The sequence below is a fragment of the Budorcas taxicolor genome, chromosome 22 (genome assembly GCF_023091745.1).
Source record: "Budorcas taxicolor isolate Tak-1 chromosome 22, Takin1.1, whole genome shotgun sequence".
In the NCBI taxonomy this organism is placed as follows: Eukaryota; Metazoa; Chordata; class Mammalia; order Artiodactyla; family Bovidae; genus Budorcas; species Budorcas taxicolor.
This window is the reverse complement of record NC_068931.1, coordinates 47,285,177-47,304,797: the sequence shown is the minus strand read 5'-3', so window position 1 is coordinate 47,304,797 and position 19,621 is coordinate 47,285,177. Positions and strand designations below refer to the sequence as shown.

General features: G+C 41.2%; 1 protein-coding gene across 1 annotated transcript in view; it reads right to left on the bottom strand.

Annotated features, from left to right (window-relative positions):
* The window catches only part of KATNAL2 (katanin catalytic subunit A1 like 2), a 57,002-nt gene that overhangs the window by 12,420 nt on the left and 24,961 nt on the right, over positions 1 to 19,621 (bottom strand). The window contains exons 11-12 of the mRNA XM_052660474.1: positions 10,130 to 10,221; positions 7,430 to 7,540 (exon numbers count right to left, since the gene is read on the bottom strand). Coding sequence (XP_052516434.1) covers positions 7,430 to 7,540; positions 10,130 to 10,221 — 203 coding nt within the window. The remainder of the gene's footprint in view (positions 1 to 7,429; positions 7,541 to 10,129; positions 10,222 to 19,621) is intronic.

The following is a 19,621-nucleotide window of genomic DNA, read 5'->3' as shown; positions in this document are numbered from 1 at the left end:
AAACAAAGATGCTGCAAGCCGTCTCACTGTGAGAGGGAGAAAATGATGGATGGCCCTTTGAGACAGAACGGATTTATCTAAGGAAAGTGATAAGTTAACAAGCAGTAGACAATAGCCTAGCGCGCTGGAAGATGTTGTGGATAAGAAACACCACTAACCAACCAGAAAGGATTTCTTTGGGGATTTTATGACTGGGTTTTTACATACTTTGGTGTGATTTAGTTACTTCCCCAAGAAGGGCAGACTGCTTTTATCAGATAAGTTTATTCCCTCATCTAAAGCCAAAATAAAGGTGTGTCCCAATATTCTTTCAGAGAAGGCAATGGCACCCCACTCCAGTACTCTTGCCTGGAAAATCCCATGGACGGAGGAGCCTGGTAGGCTGCAGTCCATGGGGTTGCTAAGAGTCGGACATGACTGAGAGACTTCACTTTCATTTTTCACTTTCATGCATTGGAGAAGGAAATGGCAACCCACTCCAGTATTCTTGCTTGGAGAATCCCAGGGATGGCGGAGCCTGGTGGGCTGCGGTCTGTGGGGTTGCACAGAGTCGGACACGACTAAAGTGACTTAGCAGCAGTAGCAGCAGTATTTTTGATAAAAATTTTTGCTGTTGTTCATTCGCTAAGTCGTGTAACTCTTAGCAATCCGGTGGACTGCAGCATGCCAGGCTTCCCTGTTCTTCACTGTTCCTGGAGTTTGCTCAGATTTATATCCTTAAGTTGGTAATGCTATCTAACCATTTTGGCCTCTGCTGCCCCCTTCTCCTTTTGCCTTCAATCTTTCCGAGCTTTTCAGGGTCTTTTCCACTGAGTCAGCTCTTTGCATCAGGAGCCAACGTATTGGAGCTTCAGCTTCAGCATCAGTCCTTCCAATGAGTATTCAGGGTTGAATTCCTTTAGGATTGACTGGTTTGATTTCCTTGTAGTCCAAGGGACTCTCAAGAGTCTTCTTAAACACCACAGTTTGAAAGCATCAATTCTTTGGCTCAGCCATCTTTATGGTCCAATTCTTACATTCATATGTGACTACTGGAAAAAACATAACTTTGACTAGGTGGACCTTTGTTGGCAAAGTGATGTCTCTGCTTTTAATACACTGTCTAGCTTTGTCATAGCTTTCCTTCTAAGGAGCAAGCGTCTTTTAATTTCATGGTGACAGTCACCATCCACAGTGATTTTGGAGCCCAAGAAAAGAAAATCTGTCACTGTTTCCACTTTTTCCCCATTTATTTTCCATGAAGTGATGGGACCAGATGCCATGATTTTAGTTTTTCAAATGTTGAGTTTCAAGCCAGCTTCTTCACTCTTCTCTTTCACCTTCATCAAGAGTCTGTTTAGTTCCTCTTCACTTTCTGCCATTAGAGTGGTATCATCTGCATATATGAAGTTATTGATATTTCTCCCAGCAATCTTGATTCTAGTTTGTGCTTCATTCAGCCCAGAATGTCACATGATGTACTCTGCACATAAGTTAAATAAGCAGGGTGATGATATACAGCCTTGACTGTATATCCCAATTTTGAACCAGTTTGCTGTTCCATATCCTGTTCTAACTGTTGTCTCTTGACCCACACACAGATTTCTCAGGAGACAGGTAAGGTGTTCTGATAAAAATCCTATTTCCTAATTTAAGAACTTGGGCAATATGTAACAAAGGACTTTTTAAAAATCAATACCCTTTGATACAGCAATCCTACTTCAAGAAATCTCTCCTCAAGAAATAACTAGATTTTGGCCAAAGACTTTTATTCAAAGAAGTTCGTTTCAGTGTTATTTATAATAGAGAAAGTTGGGAGCATCATTTACGTTCAACAGGAAAGGAATGATTAACTAAATTATAGTATATTCACATGTGGGAATTTTGGGCAGTCATTACAAAATCCAATTTCCAAGGATTATTTAATGACATTGGAAATGTTCTTGCTATAATGTTAAGCAATGAAAGCAGGACACTGGTGGGAATACAAAATCCACAACCGCTATGGAGGGAAGTTTGGCAATCTCGACTACAATTTCATGCACGTTAACCCTCTGACCCAGCAACCTTCCAGGAACCTTCCCCAAAGATGCACTGAAAAACACACCAAGGGATGTATGTGCGCACCATTCCTCACTGCAACGCTGTTTATAATAGCAAAGAGCAGGAATGGCCAAGTGCCCATCAGCAGGTGAATGGGATAAGTTGTCATATGAACTAGATGGAACACAGGCAGCTACAATGGGAAGGAGAACTTTCGGTACTTATTTAGAAGGATCGCCAACATTTTGTTATGGAAGAAATAAAAATACAGGACAGTTTCTATAATATGCCACCTTTCGTGTAAGTAAATCAAGTTCAGTTATTTTACAGTTTTCTTAAAAAAAAAATAACTCGAGAGTTTATTTGTGGAGGATGTAACAATTAATGTCTGTCATTCCTCCCATTAATCCAGTGAGTCTCAACTAGAGATGATTTTGCTCCCGAGGGAGCACCTGACAAAGTCTGTGGACATATTCTGGTTGTCACAACTGCAGGTGACGCTACTAGGATCTGGTGGGGAGAGACCAAAGATATCGCTCCGCATGGCAAAGTGCACAGGAGGCCCCACAGCAGGGTTATCTGGCCCCAAATGTCAGGGGCGCTGAAGATGAGAAATCTCAGATTAGCTCTTCATCTTAGTTATGTCAGGTCCATACCATTTTCTTTATAAAAATACTACTCTTATGATAGTACTGGTAATATTACTGAAAATACTGTTATAGACACAAATATAAAATATATCTACATCTTAGGATAAAGTGAATAGTAATTATACCGTTGTTAAGAACTAAAATTTTCACAAAGAAAAGACACAAATATAAAATCAATTAATTTAACTAAAAACCTTGTAATCTTAAATTTGAATGGGAAATACCAGCACGAGCTCATCATTTGCCCCTTTTTGACACTAGGTATGTATTTCCTAGCTCTACTCAATTGAAAGGCCACGAATCAATGATAATCCAGTAGCAAGGAACACCTGTACCTGTGGGACTATGACATTTAAACAGTACTTTTCAATGAAGGGAACCAGGGCTCTGTGAATCAATGGTTGATTTCAAGTCTGTAGCAGAATATTAAAGTTGAGCCTGGGTCATCTTGTGAAAATGACAAAGAAACTTGGCTTTGCTACACCTAACAGCAGGGAAGACTAAGAAACAGAATTCAGAAATTGGGGTTCTATTATTACATTAGAAGGATGAAGTAAATACTGGAAGGCAGTTATCAATCTCTGCCACAGAGGTACGGGACTGACAAATTACCCTTGGATTTGCACTGTCCAATACAGTAGCTACCAACCACGTGTGGCTATTGGGCACTTAAACTGTGGCTAGTCCAAACTGGAACAGGCCGTAAGTGTAAAGTATACACTGGATTTCAAAGATTTAGTATGAAAAAAAAAAGTAAAATATCACAATAATTTTATATTGATTATATATGGAAATAATATTTTAGATATATTGGGTTAAATAAAACATGTTAACAAAATTGTATTTTATCTGTTTCTTTTGCTATTTTTTAATATGGCTTCCCTGGTGGCTCAGACGGTAAAGCGTCTGTCTACAATGCGGGAGACCCGGGTTCGATCCCTGGGTCGGGAAGATCCGCTGGAGAAGGAAATGGCCATCCACTCCAGTTCTATTGCCTGGAAAATCCCACGGACAGAGGAGCCTGGTAGGCTACAGTCTATGGGGTCGCAAAGAGTCGGACACGACTGAGCGACTTCACTTCACTTCACTTCGGACATTTTTTAAGTCTGTACTTCTATTAGACAGAACTATTGCCAAAAAACCGGTCACAGTGTCTTCTGAAAGACTTGGGGCTTAGGAAATGGGATAGCCATGGCAAGTTTAGCAAGGGCATGAAAAGATAGAGAGGAACAAAAAAGTTCAGAGATGGAAGGAGGGAGGGAAAACGGACTAATGGCCAAATAATGGAGAAAATATCTACAAATCATATATCTGATACATGACAAAACAAATCTTATAACTCAATAACATAAAAATGGACAAAGGATTTGAAAATACATCTCACCAAAGAAGATATGCAATTGGCCAATAAGTACATGAAAAGATGCTCACTATAAATATCATCCGTCACCATGGAAAAGCAAAGCAAAGAGAGGAGACAGCACTTCTCATCCACGAGGATGACCACAACCAAAATGACAAATAATGACAAGTGTTGAAACTGGAAGTGTTGAACAAGTGGTGAAACTGGAAGTGTTGAACAAGTGGTGAAACTGGAAGCTTAGCGCATGGCTGGTAGGAGTGTAAAATGGTGCAGCCACTTCTGAAAACAGATTGGCCATTCCTCAAGTAAACACGCGTGTGTGTACTTAGTCACTCAGTCGTGTCAGGCTCTTTGCGACCCCATGGACAGTAGCCCACCAGGCTCCTCTGTTCATGGGAGTCTCCAGGCAAGAATACTGGAGTGGGTTGCCATGCCCTCCTCCAGGGGATCTTCTCAACCCAGGGATCGAACCTAGGTTTCTCTCACTGCATGCGGATTCTTTACCAGGTGAGCTACCTGGGAAGCCCAATTAAACATAGAGTTACCATAATAATTCCACTCATATTAATAGGTACAAAAGTAGGCAAATCTACAGAAACAGAAAATAGATTAGGTGGTTGCTTAGTGCTGGGAGTGGGAGATGGGGATGATTGCTAATGGGTATAGGGTTTCTTTTGGGGTAAAGAAAAATGTTCTAAAATTGATTGCGGTGATGGTTGTACAACCATATAAATATAAATATAGCTAAAACTATTGAGTTGTACACATCAAATGGGTAAAGTATATGGTATGTGAATTATATATCAATAAAACTTAAAAAAAAAAAAACAAATGATGTTATACCAAACAAGGCATGAGATCAGAGAGAGACAGGGAGACAGGACTCATCAGTTACCTGGAGGTTGCTGGGCACAACACAGGACTCTAAATATCAGAGAAAGAATTCCTCATTTTTGGGATGAACTCTATTTTACAGTTACCAAATAACCCTTTGGGATGGGGGAAAGTTCTATTGCAGAGAATAATTCCAGCTGTCAATCAGAAGGCATGAAAGAATCACACTTCTAGTGAAATAAGTGATTCAGGCAAAGATATCAATGGATGCTTCAAACATTGATGGGAACTACACAGTGGAGGACTCTGGCTGACACACCTGAACCCACGGATCAACCCTGGTATAACCAAAGGTGGGATGACAGGGCTTTATATACGGCTGCATACGATGATACGTGATATACTCAGCATCATCTATGAAGTATGTTCACCCCAGAATTCCATTGGTCCTGAATCAAATCTAATCAATCTAACCTTTAGTCTAGAGTAATTTTAAGGGCAAGGAGAACTAGCTAAACAGTACCATGGAGATACAATGAGCCACATCCAGGAAGTTTAGGCTCTGCAGGACAATCTCTCTAGTAATCAAGTCCATAGCAAGGGGTGGGGGAAGAAAGAGTCTGTTCTAGATTAAAAGATACTTAAGAGAGCAGCCAATTACAAAATGCAAATTTTGTTTGGTTACCAGTTCAGTAAACCCACTGTACGAAGATATTTTTGGAATAGTATGGGAAATCTGAATATAAACTGGATATTAGATGATATTGAGCAATTATTGTTAATTTTGTTGGGGTTGATAATGACATTGTGATAATGTAAGAAAATGTCCTTATTTTTTTAAGATGTATGCTGAAGTATACATATGTGAGCAATAACATGAGAATCTGGGATATAGTTTAAGATATTGCAGCAAAACAAGAGAGGAGGTAGAAATAGATTAAAATCAATTGGGCCAGATGCTAGTTACTGAAACTGGAAAATGGTGAGTTCTTTGTACTCTCATCTTTAGTGTTTGTCAAGAATTTTTGATCATAAAAAGTTTTTTAAAGCCACCAAAGTTCAAGTGGGTAGGACAGTTCCCAGATATGCTGTAGGGTTGCAATCTGTGATGTCAAGGAATTAAAGCTTAAAAACGTATGTATTTGCCATTTTGACATGATGGACTTTCACTTTTTTCATGATGAGAGGTAATTCTTTCAGAAAAGCCCTTCTGAGGTTCTTTATTTGTGATTGCTTGCCAGCTTTTTGGTTTTCTTCTCTGAACCATTTTATTTGAGTTTATCAAAGACTGGTCGCCCAAGGGAAACTGTGGCAGCACCATCACCTCCCAGTGAAGTCCTAGGTTTCGCGGGGAATGAAGGCTCTCCACTCCGCCCCGGCAGGCACAGCCCTTTCCAGAGCCATGCACGATGCTGTTTTTCACCCACCCTCCTCAGCTGGCTCTCACAGGCCCCCCAGGACATAAGTAAAGAGATTATGATCAACCCTGTTTCAAACAAGTGAAGGAATGGAGATTCTCTCTCTAAAGGATTCTCCATGCCTAAATGATGGCTCTCTGATTTCAACTTCAACATTGTGTATAAAAACCTTTCTCCTCACAATGTAAAATGCTTATCACCTTAGCACATCAGAAAAGTCATAAATTTGAGAAGTGGCGAAGTTGGGTTGAAATTATTTAGTTAAAATAACAGACTCCACATGAACGTCCTTATCTCTCTCCAGTGACTTCTTCGGGAGCCTAGATGATCTGCGTGCACAAACAGAAGCATTGCATCTTTGAACAGAGAAACAGAAATGGACGAGGTACGGGAAGGGGGAGGGTGTGGCTAGCTCAAGCTCCATTGCAAATTGGCTGTTGACTTTGGGTGGATTGACCTTGGCCTCCTCTGCAAATGGCAAGAGCAGCCTTTCCTTATCTGTCTGCGGTCTCACCTGTAGCTCAAAACAAACAATGCGAACATATTCTTGAGAACTATAAAGAGATTACCATTATTTTTTTAAATATTCTCTCCAAGTCGAAATTATTTTTCTCTAGTCAACATCTCTTATTTCCCAATTCTACTTCTAGAATTGTTCTTCTATCACTCTGGGATACAGTTTGAATAACAGACTCTCTGAGTAGATTATAGTTTCAATTAGAGATTATTTAGCTTCATATTTACTGCACAATATTAAAGATTTTCCTCGTAACTCAAAAAAAGGTTAAATTTAACACTGTTAAAATCCAAACATATTATTTCTGGAATATTCTTGAGTCCTGGAGACTTTAGTATTTTATGGTTCTCTGCCAAAGCCCTGCTTAAACACAGTAAATAATTTGGCTCAGAATGTCCATTTTAAATAGTCAGTGGTAGCCCTGACCTATGTTCCTTCAGTTCAGGCAAACTCTTTCACAATCCAAGTAGCAAGGATTGAGGATTTGGTCCAGGAAAGCCTTCAGCTTAACCTGCCAGGGCTGGAACCAAACAAGGAGACTTTGCCTGAAGCGATCAATATGATATCCGCACCTGCACAGTGGCTCCTGAAAATGCATTCAGAATGCACTCTCTGACTCTCTTACCACGGCAGGTTGGAGGCTGCTAAGACAAACACGAGATCCTCGGAACGAGCCAGCCCGTCCATCTGCACCAGAAGCTCCGTCTTCATCCTCAGGCTGCCTTCATGCTCTCCCCTAGAGAAAGATGAGGAGGTGAGATGCTCCCAAGAGGCAGAGTCTTTGCTTCCGAGACCACAATGAGGCTCCAGTAAGGACGCGGTGACTGCAGACTGAGTTCCCCTCGGACAAGTAACCCCTGTCCTGCCACGTTCTCAGGAGCTCCTCACCCCAAGGCTGGAGGAAATGAGCAATTGGAACTCTTCAAACAGTACCAGAAAGGAAGTAAATGAATACAATGATGATACCGAAAAGAAAACCAATGGTTGGCAATGAACCGGAAAATAACTGAGGGGGGAGACCGTGGCACTAGTAGACTTGAAAAGGCAGCCCCGCTGTACCGACCTGCAGAATCATCCACCCTTTAAAAAAAAAAAGCTTCATTGAGAATCGTTTTCATTTATACAGCAGGCATGAGAGTATTTTACACACATTATTGTTTAGTGTAATCTATGGATATAAACTGTCCAAGAAGAGAGATGAGCTCCAACACAATCTGTTTCCTTCTCTTCTAATGAGAGACGAGAGAACGGCGGGGAAACTAGGCTTTCCATGCACAGCATGGAAAATGGGTTAGAGGCCGTTTTCTGTGCAAATTCACCCTCCAGTTTCCCCGCCACCCCCACTGCCTGAGGCCATCCTCAGGACCCGAGCCGACCTGCACAATCGAAACGGGGCTAAGCCTGGCCGCCTCCAGCAAGCACTCATATAGATCAAGTTAAAGGACAATAAAAGGCCGTTCTAGCACAACACACACTCAGGGTCTCATCTCTGCACGTACATGCTGGCAGCCCAAATTAGGCTTCTGGGATTTTTTTAGGAACTGTGCCCCTTTCTACCTCAGAGAAAAGCCAGTCTCACAGTAGAGTTATATATTTATCTAGTATTAACACATAATTACTAGTCTTTTAACATAATATGACCCTCAAAGTCTTCAGAGCACCTGCCCTTGTTCCCTGATTCTTTTGTTAGGTAGGTAGAACACGGAAAAGGAGTCCAAAATGGCGGTGGCCTCAAGACAAGGAAGGGAAAAGCCCGTGAAAATGGAACAAAAGAAGGCCCGAGGACTGCAGTGAGGACCTCAGGTAAAACAAACACTCCTGGCTGGCCCAATTTACATAGGACAGGCCCAGGGAGAGATAAACATATAAACAGAGGGGCCAAAGCCAGCTCCCTCTCTCCTGCACGCTGGGGCACTCTTCTCCTCCTGTCTTTGGATCGACGTGCCCTCACGCATCGAAGATGGATTTTCCTGCTATCTTCTAAATAAAATAGAGCTGTAACACTGAGCTGTAACAGTGATTTGTCTAAGAGCTATAACATGGTCCATCCGAGACCTGAGAGCTATAACACGGTCTACCTGAGCGCTGTGACACGCCGAGGGGGCTTTAATGTCCGTCACTCCAAATCTTTGTTGTGACGAGACAAAGAACCGAGGAACATACACTCGCGTGACACTTTGAAGCCTCCAGTTTTAGTGTTTAACTTCCAGAGGAGGAAACTGACATGCTTAAGGCTAATAGAGGAGGAGTTTCCAAAGCAGCTCAGTCACAGCTGTGGGGAACCCTGGGGATGGAGGCCGACAGACTGCATGCAAGGGTGAAGGCAGGCCGCCTGCATGGGGCCGTGCTGACGAGTGACACTCGGCACTCCAGTGGGCTCCCCGCCAGGCCCCGCCGCAGCTGCCTCTCCCATCAGGCCCCCTCTGGAGTCCAGGGCTGACTAGCACCCTTTAAGCCATAGAAATAGTTGCAGTCCTGAGCATCCTGGGTATGTCTTGATGGCTGTTTTCTCTCTGCTGGGGAAATGGTTCTTCATAAGTAAAATTTCATAAATTAAATTCTAGTTATACTTCCAACAAGATAATTATTTGCTTTTTATTACTATCAATTTTGTCTTGATGACAGACCGTTGGAGGCCATCAATAAATGCAGCTGTGTTGAGATTTCCCTGAGACCTGTTTTTTCAAGCCAGGGATATCAAGGTTAGTAAAACGTTTCAAAGAAAAACAACTCTTAAAACACCACACATACACACACATACACACACACAGAGGGAGAGCCTCATTACAGTCTGAGATGCGGGCTTTCCGGCTGGGGACCCTAGTGGACACTTAATCTTTAGAGATAACGTGTGTGACATGTTCACAATCGGTCAGGCTGAGCCGCAGTCTGGTGTCACAGAGAAGCGGTGACTTCCCCGGCCTCACACACCTTCTCAAGGGCCTCCTCTCCAGACTCGGCCCTGGGGAGCCCCTCTCCCCACAGGCAGCCCCTCTGGCTCCAGCAGAGGCGCTTACAGGCAGCTATTTTGAGCTAGCATAACGGTTATGGCGGCCTGGGATCAGGGGCTGGGTGATCTTTGGGCCTGAAAACCACTCTGTGGGGAAGGGGGGAAGGGAGGAGGACATTTCCTCCGGTTATAAAAACTACTTAAATCAGCTATTCAGTTAACAGGATCTAATTTAAAGACCTTTCCGTGTGTCTGCAGAAAATTTGTGGGCTTATTAATAGGCTCATTCTGCTGGTAAATGTCGATGGGCTTCCGACCATCAAACACACTTACAGGAGGGGAAAAGTGAGGACCAAAAAAAACCCGGTCTGTTACCCAGGAGCCGTGCCTCTTTGGCTCATCACTGACTCCAGCTCGTCCAGGAAGATGGTGGAGGGGGCGTGATAGCGGGCAAGTTCAAATAACACCTGGGTGGGAGAAAACCAACATGTTCAAATCCATATACTTAAAGTTCTCAGATGGCCCCAGAGATTAAAAGATTAGGATGGCTGTAATATTAAGCATCTATGCTGCACTTTATCTCACAACAACTTTATAATCATTAGTTATTTCTCCCTAGCACTACCCCATGGGGTTGGATGGTCCAATTATTTCCATCTATCTCCTGATAAAATGAGAGCCAGAGAGAATAAGTGGTGAGCTCAAGGTTACTAATCATAAGTGGGAGAGCTTAAGACAAAACTCAGTTCCTGAACTTCCAGTCAGTTAGTTAACCCCTGAGATCCCCTGCCAATGACGTGTTCCATATGGTCACAAAAGCTGTAGAAGATATAAAATCACTTAACAATTTTTTTTGCTTAACACTTAGGGACAATAAGAAGGTAATTCTCGGAAGAAAGAACTGCAGAAAAAGAATAGAGTTCCAGTTGTGAGTAACAAGGCTGAAAATTCTGCCCTTTTCTGCTCCCCAAATTACTCCCCAAGACCCCCCACGCTGCTGTTTGGTAGGCTCAGGTACTTCGAGGCAATTCCCGATTGAATAAAATGCTCAATTCCAGAGTAAAATATTATAGACTGAACAGGAACAGGAAAGCAACCAGCAAAAGAACAGACATATAAAAACAAACTCAAGAGCTCTAGAGGGAGATGTGGTGGTGAGGAAAAGAGTATAAGAAGCTACACCTTTTTTCAAAAAACCCTGAAACTGATCACTTGAGCAACATATACAGTTTTTCCCTGGTTGATCAGAGAAAGCATTAGAGATTTAGAAAAGAATAGATGTTCTTAAATAGGCATAGGGGATTTATTCTCCATGTCACTTAGCACTAGCAAAGCATCACAAAGTAAAGAAGAGGGGAAGGGCTCAGAAAAGGCCAGATTGTGGTTTCCGTAGTAGTAGCCAGTCATCTTTTACAGGCCTCGCTGTCACTGAATGGGAACAGCCTCATCTTCACCATTGCTGTGCGTGTGGTCCCTGCCTGTTCATGTGCGTGCGTGCTAAGTCGCTTCAGTTGTGTCCAACTCTTTGCAACCCTATGGACCATAGCCCGCCAGGCTCCTCTGTCCATGGGATTCTCCAGGCAAGAATACTGGAGTGGGTCCCCATTCCCTTCTCCAGGGGATCTTCCCAACCCAGGGACTGAACCCACGTCTCTTATGTCTCCTTCACGGACAGATGGGTTCTTTACCACTAGCGCCCCTTCCAAGCTCATATGCACTAGTGTTTTCCTTTCACAGAATCCTATTTTATGTGGCCAGGACAACTGGCTCAGTCCAAGGAGCTTACAAGAACAGTGTCAATGCTGGGACACTCATCACAAAAGCTCTTTAGACAGACAACAGATACCAGCTCATTAGAGGCAGGAAATCTCTTCCTGTCACGAACAGAAAGGTTCAAATAGACCTGATAATAAGGATGATTACAGCAGCAGCAGTCTACCCGATGAAAAATGGCATACTCGGACTCTTTTGGAACCATACACATTTTAAGGACTCCCCAAATTGCAGAGAGGCCATCGGGTTCAATAAGACCAAACATCCCAGTGGAAGGAGAACCACATTTGAAGCCCACCTCTCCATGTGGACCACTACTTTCCCATGGCCAGAGAACATATGGAATCCTGGGTAAGCACTCGGGAAGCATTAGTCTAAAATTTTTCAAAAGTACTTGGAGAAGTTAAATCATGCAATTGGGAGGGGGGGAGCATGGCCATGAAATGTTGAAAGACGTAACCACCAACAGGTGTGTGCATTTGCTAAAGAGACCACTCAACTACTCAATAGCATCAACTCCTAAGAGGCATAAACATTAGGAGGGAAGGGAGAAACAAAAGGGTTCCCTATAAATAACTCCTTAATTGGAGTAGAAAGAGATGCAAATGGTAGGAAAGCACCTCTGCTTTAGGAGAAGGTCTTGAAGGGCTTTTTTTATCTGAAAGCTTCACAATAAGAATCTTGAGAGCATGACCAAGATTTTCCAGGTGTGGCTCTTTCCAGGAGCTCAGAAAATAGAGTAATTTCAGAAAGCACAGAAGATAGGTTCCTTCCAGGTTGCGTGATTGTGTGCGCACCTAGTTGTTCGGTCATGTCTGACTCTTTGTGACCCTATGGACTATAGCCTGCCAGGCTCCTCTGTCCAAGGAATTTTCCAGGCAAGAATACTGTAATGTGTAGCCATTTCCTTCTCCAGGATCTTCTCCACCCAGGGATCGAACCAGGGTCTCTTGCATTTCCTGCACTACAAGCTGACTCTGTTTTCCTTTTGAATTATTTTTAATATCCAAAATAAAAATGTATTTCACAGAAAGAAATATGAATATCTTCTAAACCTATAAAACGATGTTCAAATTCATTCAGAATGAAAGAAATGCAAATCTCAGCACTGAAATATTACTTTCACTATCAGACTGGCAAAGATTTTTAAATTGGGGTGCTACATGGTGTTGGCTGTGGAAACCAACACACACACATTGACGGGAGTGAAGCTGGTGCAACCCTGTCAGCAGGGAATTTGTCAACCAGTGGTTTTCCTTCCTTCTGATCAGCGACTCTACTTCAAAGAAACTGTCCTACACTATACTATATGCAGACAGGAGCTTGGAGAGCTTTCTTCATAATAGCAAGAGACTGGGAACAATGGAAATGTCCATTGAGAAAAGGCTGGTTAAACACATTTTGCCTTTAACCATGCAATGAAATGGCATGCAGACATATAAAAACCATGTTAGGGCTGTCTATAAAATGGTAGAGCAACATCCAAGTTACATTGTTAGGTGTGAAAAAAAATCACAAGGTACAGAAGAGTATATGTACTATGTTCCTACTTGTATTTTAAAAGGAAGGGAAAATTGAGATATGGTTGTTGAGGTTAATGTGAATACAAATAAATGCTCTGGAAAGCTGCACCAGCAACTGTTCTGGTTTCCTCTGGAAAGATAGCTCAGGAGTCTTTTTACTATTAATATTGTTTTAAAGACAACTTTTAAAATATTTGGTAAAGGAAAGGGGAGAAATTGGGGGTGGAATTGTTTCCTCATTCTTAGAAGTCTTCCTGAAGCAGAGGAAAATTGGAGTTAAATAAAATGCTCCCAGAGAATGGAGCATTCTAGTTAAATGACTTTTCTGGCTGTTCAACACTGAACAAGAAAATCCATATTCATAAACATCTGAATTTCTTCTTCTGCTTAGGTGAGTCCTGTCCAAGGAATCTGATGGAATCTTTTCTCTGAACACCTTACAGTGTTTTTTGCTCACTGATTCAAAGCTGATTCTGAGGGCACCTTGTAAGTTTTGCTGTTCCTCAGCCCATAGAAATGGAATGTTAGAAAGAAGTCTTCAGGCTGATAAGAATTCTAGTTAGTTGGATTTAAGCTAATTGAAATATAGCTAACTAGAATCAAATGAAACCCATCAATTTAGGAGCATTAAGTTTAAATCCCATCTGGCACTGAGTTAGACTCAAGATGAAGAACAATGAAACAGAAGATGTCAGCACAGATTTCCAAAAATTACAATCTGATAGGGGTGATAAAAATGTATAAAAATATACACTTTTGAAGTAACTTGAGGACAATCACAAAGTAATAAATAGGTTATTTTAGGTATTTTAGGTAAATCAATCTTTTAAAAATATTTTATGATCACGTTCAAATAAGCCATAATATTTTGAAGATGAGCCTCTCCAAGGAAATGTAACTTAAGTGTAATATTTTAAAGGAATTTTTTTTCAGAAAACATATTTACATTCACTTTGTATTGATTACTTACCAGTCACCCGACAGAGCGCAATAGTTTAACAGGATTTCTGAGCAGGACCCACCTTACATTGAGGCATAAATTAAAACAAGTATTTTCTTAAGGTGACTGGAAGGTATAATAAAATTTTATAATATAAAATATACCATATACTACGGTAAATGGGATTGATTCCTTAATTTCTTTCTGATTGGTCATTGTTAGTATATAAGAATGCAAGTGATTTCTGTATATTGATTCTGTATCCTGCAACTTTACTAAATTCACTGATTAGTTCTAGTAATTTTCTGATAGTATTTTTAGGGTTTTTATATATAGTATCATGTAATCGGCAAGTAGTGAGAGTTTTACTTCTTCCTTTAGACTCTGGATTTCTTGTATTTCTCTTCTCTGATTACTGTAACTGGGCTTCCAAAGCTATGTTGAATAATAGTGGTGAGAAACGGACATTCTGACGTCAGAGGGAATGTCTTCCGTTACTCACCACTGAGAATGTTTGCTGTGTGTTTGTTGTATATGGCCTTTATTATGTTAAGGTAGGTTCCGTCTATGCCCATTTTTTGAAGAGTTTTTACCATAAATGGGTGCTGAATTTTGTCAAAAGCTTTTTATGCATCTATTGAGATTATCATGGGGTTTCTATTTTTCAATTTGTTAATATGGTGTATCACATTAATTGATTTGTGTATATTGAAGTATCCTTGCATCCCTGGGATAAATCCAACTTGATCATGGTGTATGATCTTTTTAATGTGTTGTTAAATTCTGCATGCTAGAATTTTGTTGAAGATTTTTGCATCTGTATTCATCATTGATATTGGCCTATAACTTTCTTTTTTCATGATATCTTTGTCTGGTTTTGGTATCAGGGTGATTGTGGCCTCGTAAAATGAGTCTGTGAGTGTCCCTTCCTCTACAATTTTTGGGAAGACTTTCAGAAGGGCAGGGATTAGCTCTTCTCTAAATGTTTGATAGAACGCCCCTGTGAAAACATCTGGTCCTAAGTTTTTGTTTTTTGGGAGATTTCGATCACGGTTTCAACTTCAGTGTTTGTAATCAGCTTGTTCAGACTTTGTATTTCTTTCTGCTTCAGTCTTGGGAGCTTGAACTTTCCTAAGGATCTGTCCATTTCCTCTAAATTGTCCATTTGATTAGCATATGGTTGATCATAATATTCTCTTACAATCCTTTGTATTTCTATGTTGTCTGTTGTAACCTCACCTTTTTTGTTGATTTGATTTTTCTCCACCTTTTTCTTGATGAGTCTGGCTAATGGTTTGTCAATGCTGTTTATCTTCTCAAAGAACCAGTTTTTAGTTTTATTAATCTTTACTATTGTTTCTTTCCCTTTTTTTCATTTATTTCTGCTCTGACTGTTATGATTTCTTCCCTTCTTCTGACTTTGGGATTTTTTCGTTCTTCTTTTTCTAGCTGCTTTAGTTGTAGAGTTAGATTATCTATTCAATGTTTTTCTTGTTTTTTGAGGTAGTGTTGTACTGCTGTAAACTTCCCTGCTGCTGCTGCTGCTAAGTCGCTTCAGTGGTGTCCTACTCTGTGCGACCCCAGAGAAAGCAGCCCGACCAGGCTCCCTCGTCCCTGGGATTCTCCAGGCAAGAACACTGGAGTGGGTTGCCATTTCCTTCTCCATAAACTTCCCTAGAACTGCTCTTTTTGCATCCCATAGGTTTTGGGTCATCGTGTTTTTGTTGTCGTAAAAGAAGCAAGAATATAAAACGGGAAAAAGATATTCTCTTTACTAAGCTGTGCTGGAAGAACTGGATAACTATGTGCAAAAGAATTAAATTACAATACTTCCTAACACCATCATTTCAGTTCAGTTCAGTCACTCAGTCATGTCTGACTCTTTGTGACCCCATGAACCATAGCACACCAGGCCTCCCTGTCTATCACCAACTCCGGGAGTTTACCCAAACTCATCTCCATTGACTCGGTGAGGCCATCCAACCATCTGATCTTCTGTTGTCCCCTTCTCCTCCTGCTCCCAATCCCTGCCAGGATCAGGGATGAGTCAGCTCTTCTGCGACTCTGCAAAGAGTCAGCTCTTCGCATCAGGTGGCCAAAGTATTGGAGTTTCAGCTTCAACATCAGTCCTTCCAATGAACAGCTAGGACTGATCTCCTTTAGGATGGACTGGTTGGATCTCCTTGCAGTCCAAGGGACTCTCAAGAGTCTTCTGCAACACCACAGTTTGAAAGCATCAATTCTTCGGCACTCAGCTTTCTTCACAGTCCAACTCTCACATCCATACATGACCACTGGAAAAACCATAGCCTTGACTATTTTGTTGACAAAGTAATGTCTCTGCTTTTTAATATGCTGTCTAGATTGGTCATAACTTTCCTTCCAAGCAGTAAGCGTCTTTTAATTTCATGGCTGCAATCACCATCTGCAGTGATTTTGGAGCCCCCAAAATAAAGTCTGACACTGTTTCCACTGTTTCCCCATCTATTTCCCATGAAGTGATGGGACTAGATGCCATGATCTTCGTTTTCTGAATGTTGAGCTTTAAGCCAACATTTTCACTCTCCTCTTTCACTTTCATCAAGAGGCTCTTTAGTTCTTTTTCGCTTTCTGTCCTAAGGGTGGTGTTATCTGTATATCGGAGGTTATTGATATTTCTCCTGGCAATCTTGATTCCAGCTTCTGCTTCTTCCAGCCCAGCATTTCTCATGATGTACTCTGCATGTAAGTTAAATAAGCAGACTGACAACATACAGCCTTGATGTACTCCTTTTCCTATTTGGAACCAGTCTGTTGTTCCATGTCCAATTCTAACTGTTGCTTCCTGACCTGCATACAGGTTTCTCAAGAGGCAGGTTAGGTGGTCTGGTATTCACATCTCTTTCAGAATTTTCCACAGTTTATTGTGATCCACACAGTCAAAGGCTTTGGCATAGTCAATAAAGCAGAAATAGATATTTTTCTGGAACTCTCCTGCTTTTTTGATGATCCAGCAAATGTTGGCAATTTGATCTCTGGTTCCTCTGCCCTTTCTAAAACCAGCTTGAACATCTAGAAGTTCACAGTTCATGTACTGTTGAAGCATAGCTTGAAGAAGTTTGAGCATTACTTTACTAGCATGTGAGATGAGTGCAATTGTGCGGTAGTTTGAGCACTCTTTGGCATTGCCTTTCTTTGGGATTGGAATGAAAACTGATCTTTTCCAGTCCTGTGGCCACTGCTAAGTTCTCCAAATTTGCTGACATATTGAGTGCAACACTTTCACAGCACCACCTTTTAGGATCAGAAATAGCTCAAGTGGAATTCCATCACCTCCACTAGCTTTGTTCGTAATGATGCTTCCTAAGGCCCACTTGACTTCCCATTCCAGGATGTCTGGCTCTAGGTAAGTGATCACACCATCGTGATTATCTGTGTCGTGAAGATCTTTTTTGTTCAGTTCTTCTGTGTATTCTTGCCACTTCTTAATATCTTCACCACCTGTTAGGTCCATACCATTTCTTTCCTTTATTGAGCCCATCTTTGCATGAAATGTTCCCTTGGTATCTCTAATTTTCTTGAAGAGATCTCTAGTCTTTCCCATTCTATTGTTTTGCTCTATTTCTTTGCATTGATCGCTGAGGAAGACTTTCTTATCTCTCCTTGCCATTCTTTGGAACTCTGCATTCAAATGGGTATATCTTTCCTTTTCTCCTTTGCTTTTCACTTCTGTTCTTTTCACAGCTATTTGTCAGGCCTCCTCAGAGAGCCATTTTGCTTTTTTGCATTTCTTTTCCTTGGGGATGGTCTTGATCCCTGTCTCCTGTACAATGTCACAAACCTCCGTCCATAGTTCATCAGCCACTCTGTCTATCAGATCTATTCCCTAACACCATACACAAAGATAAACTTGAAATATATTAAAGACCAAAATGTAAGACCAGAAACTATAAAACTCTTAGATGAAAACATAAGCAGAACACTGTATGACATAAATAATAGCAAGATCATTTGTGACCCACCTCCTAGCATGGAATAAAAACAAGAATTTATAAATAAATGGGACATAATTAAACTTGAAAGCTTTTACACAGCAAAAGAAACTATAAACAAGGTGAAAAGACAACCCTCAGAATGGGAGAAAATAATAGCAAATTAAACAACTGACAGAGAATTAATTTCCAGAATACACAAGCAACTCATACAACTCAATACCAGAAAAACAAACAACCCAATCAAAAAGTGGGCAAAAGACCTAAACAGATATTTCTCCAAAGAAGACATTCAGATGGTAATAAACATATAAAAAGATGCTCAACATCACTCATGATTAGAGAAATGCAAATCACAACTACAATGAGATATCACTTCACCCCAGACAGAATGGCCAGATCAAAAAGTCCACAAACAACAAGTGCTGGAGAGGGTGTGGAGAAAAGGGCACCCTCCTACACTGCTGGTGAGAATGTAAACTGATACAGCCACTATGGAAGACAGTATGGAGATTCCTTTAAAAACTAGGAATAAAGACACCATGTGACCCAGCAATACCACTCCTAGGTATTACCCTGAGGAAATCAAAACTGAAAAAGACACATATACCCCAATGTTAATTGCAGCACTACATACAGTAGCCAAGACTTGAAAGCAACCTAGATGTCCATTGATAGATGAACGGATAAAGAAGCCGTGGTACATATATAATTACTCAGCCATAAAAAGGAACACATTTGAGTCGGTTCTAATGAGGTGGATGAACCTAGAGCCTATTAAACAGTGAAGTAAGTCAGAAAGAGAAAAAAATATCCTGTATTAACGCATATATATGTCATCTAGAAGGATGGTACTGATGAATCTGTTCATAGAACAGCAATGCAGATGCAGACATAGAGAAAAGACTCAGGGACAAGGGTGGGGGAGAAGAGAGTAAGATAGATGGGGGAGAGGGTGAGATAAATGGAGAGAGTAGGATGGATGCATATACACTAACATATGTAAATAGACAGCCAATGAGAATTTGCTGTATGACTCAGGGAACTCAAACTGGGGCTCTGTAATAACCTAGAGGGGTGGGAATGGACGGGAGGTGGGATGGAGATGCAAGAGGGAGGAGACATACGTACACCTGTGGCTTCCCTGATAGCTCAGTTGGTAAAGAATTTGCCTGCAGCGCAGGAGACCCCAGTTTGATTCCTGAGTTGTAAGATCCACTGGAGAAGGGATAGGCTACCCACTCTAGTATTCTTGGGCTTCCCTTGTGGCTCAGCTGTAAAGAATCTGCCTGCAATGTGGGAGACCTGGGTTCGATTCCTGGGTTGGGAAGATCCCCTGGGGAAGGGAAAGGCTACCCACTCCAGTATTCTGGCTGGAGAATTCCACAGACAGAGGAGCCTGTTGGGCTACACTCCATGGGGTCGCAAAGAGTTGGACACGACTGAGCAACTTTCACTTTCATGATTAATTCATGTGGATTTATGACAGAAATCAAAACAATATTGTAAACCAATCATCAATCAGTTAAAAATGAATAAATATTTTTTAAAATATATACCATATACTCTTAGAAATGGTATATTATAAAGATAAAAACAATCTCCTAAGGGAATTAAAAAAAAGTCCCTCCAGCCTATAGCGCTGTGGAGGAAAGTTGGC